The 17,266-nt window shown below is 42.8% G+C and overlaps 1 protein-coding gene across 7 annotated transcripts in view; it reads right to left on the reverse strand.

Annotated features, from left to right (window-relative positions):
* The window catches only part of plekha7a (pleckstrin homology domain containing, family A member 7a), a 136,714-nt gene that overhangs the window by 19,562 nt on the left and 99,886 nt on the right, over positions 1-17,266 (reverse strand). For 6 of the 7 annotated variants that reach the window (XM_070972138.1, XM_070972137.1, XM_070972135.1 and 3 more), the window contains 3 exons: positions 15,263-15,335; positions 12,186-12,286; positions 2,450-2,631 (listed from right to left, as the gene is read on the reverse strand). In XM_070972138.1, coding sequence (XP_070828239.1) covers positions 2,450-2,631; positions 12,186-12,286; positions 15,263-15,335 — 356 coding nt within the window. The remainder of the gene's footprint in view (positions 1-2,449; positions 2,632-12,185; positions 12,287-15,262; positions 15,336-17,266) is intronic. The other variant, XM_070972133.1, reaches the window with a different exon arrangement.

The raw sequence follows: 17,266 nt of genomic DNA on the forward strand, positions 1-17,266 counted from the left end.
ACAGGAAATGGGGTAGAGAGGGGATGACACGCAGCAAATGAGCCACAGGTGGGAGTCGAACCTGCGGCCACTGCCGAGGACTAAGAGCCTCAATACATGGGACGCACACCCTGCCAGCTGAGCTATAGGGGCGCCCCAGTAAGTCTTTTTAATGTTTCCAGAAACTAAGCAGTTGAGCAAAGCAACTAGTGAGCAGATTTCTACACGAGTTCTAAGAAAACTTCAAAGAGTGCGATGACAAACGACAAACTAAAAACCTTTTGGTATGATTTTTAAAGAAGAATGAGAATATTTGAAATAAAAGCACAAGAATTGCGCAGATGAATTAATATCTACTCTATCAGAAACCCTTTCAAATGAGTTAAATAGACTTTAGACTCTGGACTGGTATGTGGATCAATGAGGTCAGTGGTTCATCCAATAAGTGAACTCCGTCACCAAAATTGGTCGCAGCTCTGGTCCTTACCCTGTTGTGGACTGTTGGGTAACAATCTATCTCTAACTCTTACTGCGAATGTTTGTTTAAACCTACGCCACAAGAGAACCAGATGATAACTATGGCAGTTATCCTGACAGCTGATTTTTTCTCCTTAAAGGATTATAGTGGCTTTTACTCGATATGAACCGTTTCTCCTTCATTTGATCAACTCCCTGATATCTCATGGACGTCGTGTTTCACCATTTCAGCGGTCTTTGTCTTTGTTCTGTTGTGCTGAATTCCAGTTGAACTAGATGACTGTCACATAAAAGAGAAACTTTTAGCCTCCTCTTTAATGACAGGGCTAAACACACCATGCAGACCATTTTAAAGCAGGGCAGATGACAAGCAGAGCCTCGTCACCACAACTAGATTTTAAACTCAGTAATGAAGTCCCGTGTGACAAGAAACAGTCAGGTCTCTGAAATTCAATGAACCGGACGCCAAAGTTTAATTTCTAATTAATTAAACAGCCTCAGGTGCCTCCATGCTCCACGGCAGCGGCTGGCATCTGAATATATTTAATATAAATCAGCTCTATGATGACTAGTATCTGCCCAGTAGATTGTGTTAGAAGGGGGTAACAATTCCTGTGAAGAGCAAATCTTTAGCGCATTATGGGGGCATTCATAGTCAGTTAGAAGGTATTCATGATGCTTTATGACACTCATACACAAACACAACAAAATCATACTTGTAATTTATCACAGAGGTTTTAGAACTTAAGGTTTCTTTCCTAAAGTGGACATATTATACTTGTAATTCTCTGCATTTGGTGGCATCTTACAGAACATTACACTTTATTTACCAGCAACAGTGAAACACTATGATGATCATACATACAACCTGCAAAGTGTACTGAGTCCTTACTACAGTTGCTTGCTGAGGTGTGTATAAGTACTCATAATGTATTACAAAACCTATAAATCAACCTCTGGCTTATAATTAGTCAAGTACAAATGGCTGTTGATTATGAATGCAGTGTAATTCACTATGAATGCCTCCATAACGCGCTAAAGACGCGGTCTTCATAGACAGTGTTAGCATGAAGGTAACACGTAGAATCTGTCTTCATCTAGATCTCTCTTCCGTCATTCATGAACAACAGGCGTAGTGTTTGGAATTTCCCCTTCTGAAAACTAAAAATGAAAACCGAGTGCGAGCTGCGGGTGTCTGAGGCTGCCGGTGAGTGATGGGACATATTTGATCTGCCCCCCCATCAACACATGAATAATACATGGGGAAAAGCTGCTGCTTGTTCAAAAAGAGCGTTTTACAACATCTCTCTGAAAGCAAGCAAACACGTAGAAACACTACAGTCTATAGCTTCGGGACTGATGGATTTTCTACAGCTGTAAACAGCAGAGTGGGATGTTTTTCCAGGCATCAGTGTCATTTACAGCGACAAAACACTCTCTAAGAGGTGTGTGTTTATAGGACACAACAACTGCAGCTATCACATGCTGTTAAACACATGAACAAATGCTGTCATGTCACACAGACGCTCAGCTCACATTATGTTTTATGGATTGTGCTTATGAGTAACAGTGAAAAAATGTGTTTAATTGCGGATAAATAAATAAATGTAAATGAGGCAGGCCTGTACAGCACTGTACAATACACCCGACACCAAAGATGGACTGATGAAGTTTATGGTTTTAAAGTAGTAATTGTCTGTGTGTTTGGTGTTTCTTAGTGTGGTCATAGTCATGGTCATGATCAATGTTATATTTAAATCAAAAATACAAAACCTGAGTTTTTCCTTTAAGCAACATTAGGATCAAAATACTGGCAACAAACACAAGGGGGAGCTCATGGCATGAAGGGGAGAAGTTTTGTCAGGAGGCAAAGAAAAAGTAATGATCTGGAACTTTTTTCAGACTTTTTCACAGTGTTTACTGACTGAAGGTGCTCCTCTACTCATGGACCTCATTCAGTGGTTCAAGATGTACAATGTGTGCGTGTGTCTACCTGATCAGTGCGTCGGTGTGGTTCTGCATCAGCGTGGCCTGGTTCATGGCCCTCAGCCAGGTGTTCATGTCCTCCTGAGTGTCAGCGCTGAAGTAATACGTCCGCATCCCAGTGTGCTCTGCCTGCGAGCCAATCACAGAGCTCTGCTTGTAAATGTACGAGCGCATACCTGTGTGGCTAGCCTATAGGAAGAGAGAAGAGGTCCGGTCAGTGTCACTGTCAGAGAGGCAGAGCGATCAGCCGAGAGATGTTTGCATGAGCTTTAGCTCTGGTCAAAGAGACGGGGAGAGATCATGCTGTCCAACATCAAGCATCGACCAAAACAGAGAGCCAATGAAGGAAACCACACGATAGAAATACAGAGACAAAAGTGACAGCCAGTTACGACCAACAAAGCCACAACTTTGGACCAATGAGAGGAAGGATTCTTCGGTACAGTGGAGAGTAGAAAATGTGTCAGACAAAAGAACTCCAGAGTCTCCTCACAAACCTGCTTTTTCCCTGTTATTACAGCTTAGACACCTACTAAGAACATAAAGGGGCAAGTAACAGTTCACAAACACAAACAGTGATGTTACAATAGCTTTTCAGTCATGCTTACTGTGTTTTCCAATATAAATGTAGCATCTATTACAGCAGTCTGGAGTGAAAAGTAGGTCTGTGAAATGCAACCCTGATTAGATCCCACACCCTGACAAGGTAATTGTACTGTGTGATTTAAGCGCTGAGCTCACGACAGGCATATTCAAACTTAAGATGGATATTTCTTTGTATGCGCAGTCAAAAGACAATTAATCAGGTGATCTAACGCGCCGTTGTCATGGCATGACAGTCAAGAGCGCAATTTTATGGTTGGGAAAGATTTAAAGGCGCGGTGTGTAGAATATCAAAAGAATTTTGCTGCACTGTGCTGAGGAGACATCTGCTGGGTGGTATTGCAGAACTATTAAAAGTGGAGGCAATGGAGGTGAAGCACATAATCAACTATAGGTCTAATAACATAAATGACAGTCCAAGTGCCTGTAAAAGAACTTCTGTTTTCAATGTACTAAATTACTCACACATTATCTTGTCTTATCACCTGATGTTTAACTGCATAATGTGTATTAATAATGTGATTTTCTGAGTTTTTCTATTTTAAACCCTGCCTGAAGTCCAGTTTTGTGCTTTAAAGATCATTTTCTTTTATAAACAATCAATAAAATATGATGTTTAAAGTGACAAAAGTGCAAACCCACAGAGAATTAACACCTGATTGTAACTCTAATGGGCATTTTAACATCTTTCTGTTCATTGTTTTGCTTTTATAGCCAAGAAATGAGCATCAATCCCATTTCCAGCTGCAACAGGCTGCTGTTGAACAGGGTGGCACGTTAAGCAGCTGATAGGGCCAGATATTTCTCTCAGGAGTTAGTGGTGACCATAACGGAGCTAAAGGAGTAAATATTGGATACATCTTCAAAGGACTGTCAATGTCTTGCAGATGTGTAAATATGCATATGTGTGATAATAAATAATGTGATAATACTTGTGTTTATGGCTTGTTCCTCTGCCCCCATTTGGCTGAAGATTAATGCAGTTTCAACTGATTATTTTTCATGCCTTCCTTCTCTCAACAACAGTGTCTCTCAATTCCCAGATCTCACACGTGAAGTTTTATTCAATAGGTTATTCTGTTCGAGTAGGTGGGCAGAGCAGTAATACTAGCAACAGCGCAGTAACTGCAGGAGAGAATGAGGGTGTTTTTCCAGCTGAGGAAAACGAGAGCGGCTTCTTTCTCAAAAGTCAACATGTTTTTTTGGTCTACTGAGACCAGCATCAGTGGAGAAGTTGGTACCTCTGCTTCTCCTGAAAGTCTGCTGAACTAAGTGTGTCCAGAGAGAAGCCTTGAGAGACTGACACCGAGACGCCCGCTGCTTGATAATTCACACAGCCTCGTCAGAAAATGTTCCTGCTGCTGAACTTCATTTCATCAGTGCTGAAAATATTTCAGCAGGACGCCACTGATGTTTTAATTGGCTAGCCATCCACGGGGATAAGCGTCAGGCACCAGAACAGGACTAGAAATACAGTACATCACCAACAGCTGTTTAATTAATTGCACTTAAAGTGTTTTGTAGCCTTGATAGAGATGTCCTTGCTGTGAAAGTGGGGTTATTAAAGGCCCTTTTAAAAGGGAGTTACACCCCATTGAGCAAAGATCTATAAACATCCTACTTTTCCCTTTCCTTCCTTACTCAGTTGGTCTTGCGGTGGTTGGGACTGGAGACAGACCAGAGAGCCCACTCAGCAACAGATGCATGCAAATGAAAAGCAATTACACACTAAATCTTCCCAACCCTAATTCATTCACTGAATAATGAATGCAGGATGAGATGTGTGGGTTATTGTGGGATTCCACAGCAGCTGCAACGCAATGATTTCACTGTGATTTGGTTTATATTGTCATAAAATGAGAGTGATTCCTCAGCAATACTGCTTGTTGTCCACAGCACGATGAAAATCACCAACACACAAAACCTCACAGCCACTTGTGCAGTTCAGTGTATGCAGTGAAAAAGCCCATGAATAATACAAAGACTGACCTCTGCTGTTCTATCTCTGTTACTATAAACTCTGATTAAACTCCAGCACACAGATTAAGACATGTACATTAAACCCTCCCATCCCTGCATCCCTCCTCTGAAAGCACTAGCTGCTGAAACAAGCTAATTTCAGACTCTGCACTAATAAAACGACTTAAAACATCATTTTTGTTCTCGTTATGCTTGAATATCTACTTAATCCTGGAACATTTTTAAAGATCTGGGAAGTTGATTGCACGAAGTCCAAGTCCAGATAACCTTGTGAACTTGCTCTTTGGTGATGCTCAGGTGGACAGGTGGTAAGGAGGAGCCCTGCAATGGTCTTTATTGTTAAAGGTTATTCTAATGTGGAGACTGCAAATCCACCTCATCTACAAAGTGGGGCCTGGTTTTCAGCGCGACGGTGGTGCTAATGTTGTTTTTAATATTTTCCTGAAGTCAGCTGTAAATTAATTTCACATTAGATGTGCTGACAAACCTGAAACCTGGATCCTAATGAACTTGGTTTTCAAACGTGATCCAGGGCTGTAACAGTTAGCAGTCGAACCAAACACCATAGCAGCTGATCCCACTCATCAATTACATTAATGTATTGTAATACCACTAACATCATACTACTATGAGAGCTCTGATGATACTGTAAAACAATATACAACTTCATTACAGGTGTCATATGTATGTGCTGATGTACCTTACAAACAATGTGCTTAAAAATACTTCAAAAATATACCAAAAATTTGACTACACACTGGAAAACAAAATGTGTTTTCCATCTGTGGTCTCATTTTTGTCCACTTTAAACAGATGTGAAGCATACGCAGGGCTCAGTCAGCTGTTACTGTCAGCAGTGGAGACGTGTTTCGGCACATTAGGACAAGAAACAGGCTGGGAAAGTAGTTAGCAACCACTCATCTTGCAAACAAATAGGAGATCTATCCAAAGACAGCCTAAAAATCTTGACGAAAGGAATAACAGCATCCTGAGGAAGCAGCTGTCAAAACACGCCTGCTCATTCAGCATCAGCCCTCTGACAGACGGCCTCTCATGGCTACAGTGAGACAGGCTGCTTGATGAGAGACAGAGTGCTGCGCTGCTAGTCAGATGTTTGGGCACGTGTGGAGATACTGGTATGCATGTGCAGTGAAAACACACACAGTATAAAGATACAGACACGTTTGTGCTGTCATACTGTATGTTGAACAGACTGAATTCAAACCTTCAATTTTTCCCTATTTTCTTGTTGGGTCTCTGGGATCTCATAGTAGGAACACACCAAATTCATACACACATACAGCAATTTTTGCTCCCTAATACTCCAACCATGATTCCAAAAAAGTTGGGATGCTGAGTTAAAACAGAGATAAAAACAGAATGCAATCATTTGCAAACAAACTACGTTTACCAACAAAACTTTGACAAAGTGTTCCTGAGTCCATGTATGAATCTCCTTCATCCAATCGTGTGTTCACAAAGTGGTGAACCTCTCTCCATCCTCGCTTGTGATCGACTAGCCTTTCCAGGATGCCCCTTTCATACCCAATCATGATGCTATCACCTGTTACCAATCAACCTGTTTACCTGTGGAATGATCCAAACAGTTGTTCTTGGAGGGTTCCACATCTTTCCCAGTCTTTGAAACGTGTTGCTGCATCAGATTCAGAATAAGCAGATACATATGAAATATACAGTCTGCACTGTTTTCAGTTGAGTACATGTCAAAAAGAGTTACCAGCCGTCATATTCTGTTTTGTTTTACACAGTGTCCCAACTTTTTTGGAATCAGGTTTGTACATCAGAACACACACACGAACATATACACACACCAATGACAAAATACAGCACACACCACCAGCAGTCTAAAATAACATTAGGAGGCTCAGCCTCTCTTCAGCCTGAATGCTGAGTGGGTCATTGAGCTGCGAGTGCGTGACCGACACACCTACACGCTGAATCCACACACAGCTGAGCCTCTTTTCCTCTCTGTGGTTTGTGTCTGTGTGGGAGTTGGTGGCAGTTTTAAGGGTGTTCCGGATTATTTGTTTTCTCCACTGCATTGTTTAATGACGAATAATAGGAAAATATGAGAAGTCCCTCTCACCATGTCTCTCTGCCCTCTAATTCACTTCGACTAGCCCTCATGGCTTCCTTCCTCTCCACCTATCGCTTCCTCTCTTTATTCGCCTTTTCTTTTCCAGCTCTAATCGCTTCCTTCCGTTTCTGTGTTCTCTCCCCTTCAGCCTCTATTTCTCTACAAACTAAAAAATATCACTCACTCCTCGCAACAGCTTACAACAGTATCGCCTGTTTTCCCGTGGACAGCCCCCCCCGGCACACACACACACACACACACACACACACACACACACACACACACACACACACACACACACACACACACACACACACTCTTTGTCCAGGCGCTATTTAAAGAGTCATTGTGCTTGTAAAGATAAGCCTCAGCAGCCAGAGCACCACAAAGCTCCTGATAACGTACATTCTCCTAAATTTGCAACTGTAAAAACTGAATTCACACTGAAAAACATAAACATGGAGACTGTGGGTGTCTCGGTTTTAAATCATGCCTGCTTTGAGAAAAACATTCAGAAATCCTGTTAGAATATCCCAGAAACAGGTTTCTCTACTTCAAAGTTCACTTAAGCAGCAGCTGCTTTGGAGAAATCACCGTTTGAGTGACTGTGGGGTTGCATAGCCTGCATCTACAATGAAAGATCTCCTGCGGTTTTTAAACATTATTTTTCCAGCGCTTCACTTGTGGAACAGTAGTGTGAGGTGACGTGAGCTCCAGATAAAGTGAAGTTTTTCTCCACACCGTCAGAACTGCATGCTGGTACAGTAGATGTGACAGATGGAGGAGGCAGCCAGAGCAGCACATAGATGAACGATAAGCCCCACACCAGATAAGCCAAATACAAAGATTCATATTGAGATAACGATGATGAGGTGAGAGAGGGAGGGGAGAAAAAGAACAGAGGGGGAGTTAAAGACGACAGAAAACACTAAAACAAAAAACAACACGACCACGTCAGCCACAAGGACATGTTATTCTCAAAACATGCATGAAAAACCAACAGAGGAATATACATGGCTGCTGTATATTCTGTCATGTTTGGACCCAGAGAAACCACACCGACGGCAGACAACAAGGAAATATCACGTTTACATCTGGCACATGAGAGGGTAGAGTACCTATTCATGGGAGGACTGTCACTGGACGAGGTGACACACTCACAGGGAGGGAGGGAAGTCCCACTCGGGCAGCCAACCAATTGGAACAAGAGAGGGAAGAGCATTCGGTGAAAAGGGGGAGGGGGGGTGGAGGGTGGGTGGTTGTCGAAGCTCGAGGGTTTAATTTGTGGGGTCGTGGTGTGTATTGGTTGATTCGGTGCAGCATTCACACACTCAAATACCATCATTTGATACCCACCCCATCAGGCTCGCTCGGGCGGAGCTGGGTTTAGCAAATTCATTTAATTTGTCTTAACCTGTTTTGGCTACCAGACTGGGGGGTTCACTGCTGCAGGGCTGTTATCGCTCAGGCAGAATGGGTTTCTCTCCTGTGGTAGAAGTTGGGTTCCAGTCCAGCTCAGTTTCAGGTTATTTCTTTAGTTTTTATCATGGACTGAGGAACCCCTGGAGTACACTTCTCCATGACTGCAGCAAGGTGAGAAGTCAAAGCAGTGGAGGTCAGAAAAAGAGATTTTTGCTGCTTTTAAAAAGGACATTCACAGCTTCCTGCAGGGCTTCCTGGCCACGATGTGAGTGCAATATTGTTCATCTTTGTTAGTTTATGATAGTTAACTTGAGCTGTGTGACTCTCAGGCTTAAGATGTCTCAAAATCACATGTTTTATACATAAACCACATTCAATTGGGAATAAGTTCTGTTACTTTTATTAAACCTGTTTATTTATAGCTTTATGAAAGCTTGATCGAATATATCTTTTCTTTCTTTGTGCATACTGAACTTGAAATGTCTCAGCTCTAGTGCCAGTGACAAATTTCACCATTAATTCATTTTATACATGTACCCTTTTTTTCAAGGTTGCTCTTGTATAAGAGCTGAAGACTTCACCATGCCATTACATTAAAAAACATGATTTTCTCTTCACATTGACGAGAAACTGAAAAGGACCGTCTGCAATATTTTGACTTAAATCATAACTGGGAAGCTTAAGTCTGCCGTTCAGGTTCTAACCATGTCTAGACTTTCTCATGTCCACTGTACTGTAATTGCAGAAGACACGAGCTGGTGCTCTCTGTGGTTATCACTGAGGTAACAGTAATCAGGAGATGATGTCCTCAGATGGTGCACAACTTTCATAGAGTGTTTCGGGCCTCAATCCTCCAGTTGGCAGGGCAGCAGCAGTGGCCGAATCGCTGCCCATCTGCTCCTTTCAGCGTCTGTCCTCTCGCCAATTCCACATCCCGCAAGAGGCTCTCTCTGCCTCCTTCCCCTTTTGCCAAGTTGCATCTCTCTCCAGGTCGTCCAGCAGAAGCTGCAGGAACGCCTCAGCAGCCGAACTCTGAGGGGACTACGCCATGCCTGCCATCCTGTGTCAGTGCAGTCCTGCACTACAGGTTGACATCTCAAAGATGTCTTCTCATGTGCCTCTGACAACCCTCTGCCCACAGCACTGTGAGTTCCACCAGGTTTGTCTTCTTCACAGCACAATGTCTGGGCAGACAGAGGTGTAAACCACATCTGGAAAGACCTCACCATTTGCAGTGTGGTGGGTTTAGATCTGTGGGACGTGTCTGGCTTGGTTCCCTTCTGAATAGAGGAGACAGGTCTAATTACCTCTTAGCTCACTGACCACTTTATCTGCCTCTCCTGCTCCAATGTTTCAGCTAATACCCACAAGATATTCTCATGGTGTTATCTATACCAGCCTTGAATTAGAGCTGCTCTGCATCCTGTCAGTATGTGTGCTAGAGTCCCCCTGGTTCCACAGAGGTACATCTGGGGTCCTCCATCAGTCTGCAGTAGGAATGAAATATGGATAGACTCTAATATCCACAGTTCTTCCTCTGCGGTAGCTCCTACTTATTCTGGTCCTTAGACCCCTGCATGCTGAACTCAAAAGCCTTTGATCCCCTTGATTCCTCCTCAAAGTTCGTCACTTCTTTCTGGATTATGGCGTCCAGTGCGTTAGCTTTATCCCACTGCTTGAAATGCTGATGAAGTTGCAGCTTCAGAGAGATTGTCGCCTGGTTTGTGGCTTCATCAGCCACCTTATTTGCAGCCTGATCTTGTTGTAACTCCACCTTGGCGCAAACATGGATCCTTTGAGTTTCTCAATGTTAGCAGACTTCTACACTTAAATTCTTCCACCACTGATAATAATGGAATCTGTAGCTGGCCTGATTTACTGTAAAGGTCCACAGAGGAAAAGCTCGGCAGAAAGTCCAACCATCTCTGTAAGTTCTTGCTGATTTTCCTGTCTCTGGGATTCAGTACAGCTGCCATTTTTGCTCCATTGACAGACCCAGTTTATGGTTATTAAATTGAATATTAGTGAAATGGCTACATATTTTAATGCTCAGGCACTAAACAGAGACCTTTGAGCTGTGAGGTGGTGGGGGATCTGAGACAGCTGCAATCAAACCTATGAGCTTTTGGTCCCAAAGCTTTTTCTTTAACGACCAGGCGAACATAACTTCATGTAATAAGCCATGTTAAAATTTAATGATTCACAGAGCAAATGGCTGCGTCTGTGGGACCTACACCATTTTCAGTCTCTGCATAAAGTGGAAGCCACATGTGGGCAAACACACAATTGAGTGTGCTGTACAAGTATGTCTGCCTCTGAACTTCACACATGTACGGCTCGACTTAAAAAGCCTTGCGCCTCAGGGAACGGAGAAGCATCATTCCATTCCAGAGGAGCTTGTCGGTCTCAATAAAGGTGCTGACAGACATTCAGTGGTAACAGACATCACAACAGGTGGTGAGTGCTGCACAAAGCTGAGTGGTGGCTGGGTGTGTGAGTCAGCAGGGTTATGATGTAGGAAGATATTGATCTCTTCCCTTTGCAGAAGAGACTTCAGAGATCATGCTAGATTTTTCCATAGTTTTGACATAAACGGTATACAAATCATTAATTGAATTAGAAGGAATACAAAAGCTTAAATGATTGTTTTCACTTCACCTGATGCCAGATTCAGACTACATGATATTTGTGTCTGTTAATATTGTCACTGCTTCAGATCAGGCGAATATAAAGCCATAAAGTCTTACTGTGATTTGACTGGGACACATGACAGACTATACACTGGTCTCCAACCAATCATAGTTGGCAGTCTTTCACGATGTACGTCAGGAAGGAGGTGCTAGAGTATAAGCAAAAAATGGCGCCCGAAGCTGTGTGAATGATACTGGCTGACCTGTGTTTGGGAAAGTATTTTTCTCTGGTTCGGTTGTTTACAGTTCTGCATGTCGTGAATTGAAGTGATTTTTTTTTTTTTTTTTTATACAGGATGAAGCAATCAATTGTCACATCCAGCACCCGCTTTCGTTTCCAATGACCTTCGTGTGTCGGGTCAGGCTATTATCAAACTGATATCGTGTGGTCTGAACCCGGCATGAAGACATGTCATCATTACAGTGAGGCCAAGTTATAACAGGCTCTCAGAAACGAGTGTTCAATAAAGCTTATGAACATCTCCGTTATCAACAATTTAAACCATCTGGTGTTTCAAATAGCATGAGGGGCAAACATTTTTAGTACGTGCGCCCAAAGCACTGGCATTACTGAAACTCAAAGCATCCTGAAGTCAATGATCACGTTCAATTAAAGCATCAAATAACCTTTGAAGTGCGCAGACACACACTGCACTGACTTCACTTGTTAGTGCCTCAATCACGTCATCACACTGGACAAAAGTGTTTTTAGTCAAATTAGTTTCAATGAACACTTTCATGCTGTGTCGCGAAATAGTTTTTATTCCTGTTACAGCTAGAAGTTTACACGGCTGTGTTTGGCTTCTCCTTGTTTTGCTTTGTTTTTATCCAGAAATATAGATGACTACACACATACTTCAAACCAAAAAAAACACAACAGGCAACCCCTATCGTATCAGAGGAAGCAGCTCAATGATATGAATCAGCATGTAGAACAAATAGACGCGTACCTTAAAGGCATACTTGCGGCTGATGTGGTCCTCAGCTCCCACGGGTGAAATGACATAGCTGGGCAAAGGAATACTGCCCAGGACCGACTCTTCTCTGCTGTCTGGAAAGAGAGGGAGGGAGGGAGGGAGGGAGGAGATAATCAGGGTGAGGAAAGTGAGAAAAGGAGTGAGAGAGATATGCAGGAAAGGAAAGAGCAAGAGAATAAATATCACTCATCACCCACTAATTTCATCACTGCCTGCCATCAGTATCACAACACTCACACACACACTCACACACACACACTCACACACACTCCGATGCCGTCATTCAAACCGGCGTGTTGTGCCAAACAGTAAATGACCACTCTGGCATCCCGGTGTCACTGAGCTAAAGCTGGCCTGGTCCAGCTGGCAGCCAGCCGCCATTCCTTTGTGTCCGCCCCCATCCGGTTCACATGCTGAGACCACGGTCGACACACATGTGTGTCCCTCTATATCTGTCAGGACCCTCAATGACATAACGCAGTCCTCAACCCTTCACCTTGAGTCTTAACTCTCAAACAGCCCTCTGAAGAAGTGAGGGCTGCTAAAAATGTCCTCGCTTTCCAAAAAAACTCAAAATGGCCCTCACAAAGATAGAAAGACCAAACACATGTGTGCAACCAAGCCTTTCTTAATTAGCTCACACATCCAGAAATAAATATCAGAGTACTTGTTTACCTCCGAACATTGTGACAGCATGCTAGAATCTGTGTGTGTGTGTGTGTGTGTGTGTGTGTGTGTGTGTGTGTGTGTGTGTGTGTACATGTGCAACGATTACCACAGCGTAAAATGTGGTAATGATACGAAAGTGTGTGTGTGGCACCTGCACGGGTGTGTGGCTGTTTGGCTGAGAGGTGATAAGGCAGCACTGTGGATTAAAGGGGTAATGGGTTAAAAATAATTCAAGGACTACTGGAGGAGACATTCCCTAAATGGTGGGCGAGACGGTGAGGTCTTTTTATCTGCAGCTTTGCCCTGTCACATCGACAAACACACACACACACACACCCACACACCCACACACCCACACACACACACACACTGAGCAGACCAGACCGTGACGAGGGGAGTTAGATAACACCCAAACAGCACAAGAATGGAAGGATTTTGTCACTCGGTTTTGTCACATGCTGTACAGGCTGTAACGCCCCTTTAGGCAAATTTGTGACTTTGGGCCACATCAATAAAACTGACTCCACCTGACACAGGCCGTGAAGGAAATAAGAGGGAGAAACCAGGGACGTATGCAGGGCTTGAGTCTTCATTATGTGTTCATTTTTTTGGATTTCTCATATTTTACTTAAGGCTGCAACTAACTGAACTAATCTGCAGATTTCCTCAGTTATCTAATTAAGTGTTTTGTTTGTAAGATTTAATTTGTTTAGAAAAATGCCCATCTAAATGTCACAGGGCATCAGTTCAAAACCTGAAGAAACTCAGGTTGCCATCATGTCCGATGTAGAAAAGCAGATCTAGTTGAGGCAGTTGCTAATTCACTCTTAAGTGTAACACCAGGCTGCTACAACTCCCAGATTTCCAGAGGAACAAACAAAAAACAAACAACCAAACAAACAAAACAAGGAAACAAGCTCTGCATCCCCAACAGAAACCATCAAACAAATAAAGGCTGGAATAAAAAACCACAAATAAGACAAAGGGAGGCTTGACTGTTGGCGTAAAAACAAGATGAAGACAGGGGATAAGCAGCGCTGGAGACAGATCAAGTGTTTTCATGTCGAGAGGAGAAACCTTTGAACTGACAGAGACTGACGGAGAACAGAGAGAAAAAGAAGCGACAGAGAATTGATTTCTTCCTCCTGTCGAGGCGAGGAGGCAGAGGAGCGCGTCCCCAAAGGTTCGCTTAAGAATATGGAGATGAAAAAGAAAGGCGTGGAGAGGCAGATAAAGACAGCCAGAGGACGGGGACTGATGGAGATGTGTGGCTCTGTGTGTGTGCGTGGCCACATCTCTCCATGCGTTTGAGATGTAACCCCCTGAGAGAGATCCGATCAATGTCGGCCCAGATTGAATCACTGGCTCCTTTGTCAGCTGCACTTCACTTCGATCTAGAATCACCAGAGTCCAGTTCAAACTTCTGAACTTTGTCCAAATCTGTTTTATTCAAAGCTGTCACACGTCCAGTGTACATGTATAAACTTCATCCTTCAAAGACACATATATCCCCCTGCTAGTGTGTATTTCAAAGCCAAGAAAAGAACCTTACTTGTGTGATTTGTGTGCAGAGCATCTCACGGTCTTCATCTGCAGGTGAGATGATTGAGCTGTCATTGATTTACAGATGTGTGTAAAGGCATTAGGGCCTGCTCATGTAACTGCTGACTTGCTGCTGATGTTTTTGATGTCCCTCAATACCTTATGTCACCAATAAGAACATGACACACTACCAAGGATGCATAAGGATTTAAAGACATTAGATTTTGTCCTCGGCTTTGTCCTTTGGCTCAGAAACATATCCACAGAAAAACATGGTCTAATCTTGAACTGGAGCATCTGCAGCTTAATTTCAGACCTGATATGTTATGATCCACTAAAGTTGGGCGTGACACAAAATCAACACATCCCCATTTTTGTCATCTTCGTTGCCATCTTGACTGTAAGCCTGGTGGACATCTGCGCTCTAGTTAAGCTAAGTTTGACATATGTGCTTATAACCTTAAGTTTAGTGAATTCCACTTTATGGCAGCAAGACAGGTGCTTTATTTTCCAAACAACACCAGTGAGACACCTGTAGAATACAATGCAGTCCAGCACCAGAACCGTTCTTCATGTGTGAAGCTTCTAACATTCAGGTTTTGTTGAGCTTTACTTGGAGGTGTTGATTCAACGCGGTGGTTATTTTAAAGGCTGCGGAGGTGTCCCTGTTTGGAATTGTACTATGTTTTAAGGTGTTTCTGCTGTTTTGTCCTTTCCTGAATGCATGACTGTGGGAGAGCAGATGACACAAAGAGGCAGGAGGGAGAACAGGTAGTAAGTGGGAATTTCAGAGATTTTGTCCATGTGCTAGGTCCAGTCAACATTACACTGAGACTCACCTTTGTAGTAGAACAGACAGAAATCAGCCAGGACGAACCACTTCCTCTTCCAAAGACGCATCCCAGAACTGTCCTGCAGAGAGACAGAGGGATAAAGAGTAATGAAGGAGTGAGTAACGAGACAGACTGGAGGAGGTAACATGAAGAAGCAGGGGGGCTAAGAGAAAGATGAAGAAAGAGTTGGAGGTAGAAGAGGGCGGCGAGGGACGGGCGACAGAAGAAACAGAAGTAATGAAAGTCAAAGTGAGGCGGACATGAGCAGAGATAAAGAGAGGGAACAGGGAAGAGGAAGAGGAAGGCAGCAATCATTTGTCGTCGTTCGCCGGCTCGCTGGGCCTGCCACGACTGCTTTACGGCCCATTCCGTCTTTTATGTTCTCTGCCTGAAAATGGTGCCATTTAAAGAGGAGAGGAGATACAGCAGGGATGAAGTCACCTCAAACACAGACATACGCTTCTTCTCTTGAAGATACACCCAATGCAACCCTGTGATCGCTACTACGTTTTTATGCACAGAGTATTCTGGGTTTTGCCCTTATTCTGAAAAAAACAAAAAAAAACAAATGTTCCTACTAAGCTGTTTGCGTGGCTAATGAGAATGAATATTCCACTAACACTGCAGTTTACATACAGCCATGCACACTCTGCCCCATCTTATTTGAGGAATATCCCAAAACCTGTTGATATCCACACCTTTCATAACATTTCAAAGTGTTTCTCCCTCCAACTGGAAATGTGACTGTAAACAGGAAAAAACCCAAACTGAGATGTGCTGTAAATGTGTCCACAGAATGCACCTAAACCTGAATACTATCGGCATAATCCACGTCTTAATCTGAAAATGCTTGATTTGTAATAAGGCCATGGAAAATCTAACTGGAATACGTTTACAGGACCAGATCAAATTCTGCATGCTGTCATACTGAGAATAACAACGGAATAATAGTGCGCACATAAAAGCAGTCAGCGAGAGTGTATCTGTGTGTGCGTCCCTTCCAGCATTTTAAGGCTCTTTGTAATTAAAGCGTAATTGCACCGCAGTAATAGACTGTACGTGCGTATGAGCGTCTGTGGCTGCGCGTTCAGCCACGTGTGCATCGCTGCCTGTGTCTGTGTGTATTTGTGTGTGCCTCTGTGTGTGGTCATTAAAGCATAATTGCTTTGCAGTAACATCACTCACTGTTTGTCTTGTACTGAGGCCAAGTGTTTTCCAGTGGGACGATGCCAACTACAGATATTTTAAGTATAACTTCAAATACAAATAGAGTCTCCAGTAATAGCCTGTGATCAACAGCAGGTGCTCCATATTGCCAAAGCAAAAAATAAAAAAAAAATAATAAAAGCAAAGTAGGCCACTGGAGGAAATGTTACAGGACCATGCAGGCTGGAGCTGGAACGCATCCCTATGGAACAGGCCCAGCGGTCTGCCAGTCATGTGCTGTGTTTGTATTTAGATCAATGCATTCACATAATATGAGAATAATTCAATGTTTCGGCTTTGTTAGATTAGATTAGATTAGATTAGATTAGATTAGATTAGATTAGATTAGATTAGATTTTACTTTATTGTCATCGCTAGAGTGTAACACAGAGGCAATGAAATACAGTATTTGTTGCTTACATGACATCAATTATCTGAATACATCAGTTAATAAACTAACAATATTCTAAATAAGAGAGTATTTCAATAAAGGTGTTCATACAACAAAAGATTAATCTGCAACTATTTCATTTATCAGCTAACCTTTTAAATCATTTTCTGGTTCCTGCTGGTAGACATTTGAAGATATTATTGGGACAATACACATGAGAGATGATCATAATCTGACCATGAAAATTAATTCTGCTGCTTGTTTGTCATGTTTGTTCCCAGGACTCCCTGGAAAGCAGTAATGATACTGAGTGGATTATCCTACTGAAAGAGTGAAATCTTTGGTTAAAAAAGCTGGTGCTATGCATAGCCCTGGCTTGTTTGGCCTCAGTGTTTCAGTGTGTGTGTGTGTGT

The sequence above is a fragment of the Chaetodon trifascialis genome, chromosome 10, assembly GCF_039877785.1.
Source record: "Chaetodon trifascialis isolate fChaTrf1 chromosome 10, fChaTrf1.hap1, whole genome shotgun sequence".
Classification (NCBI taxonomy): domain Eukaryota; kingdom Metazoa; phylum Chordata; class Actinopteri; order Chaetodontiformes; family Chaetodontidae; genus Chaetodon; species Chaetodon trifascialis.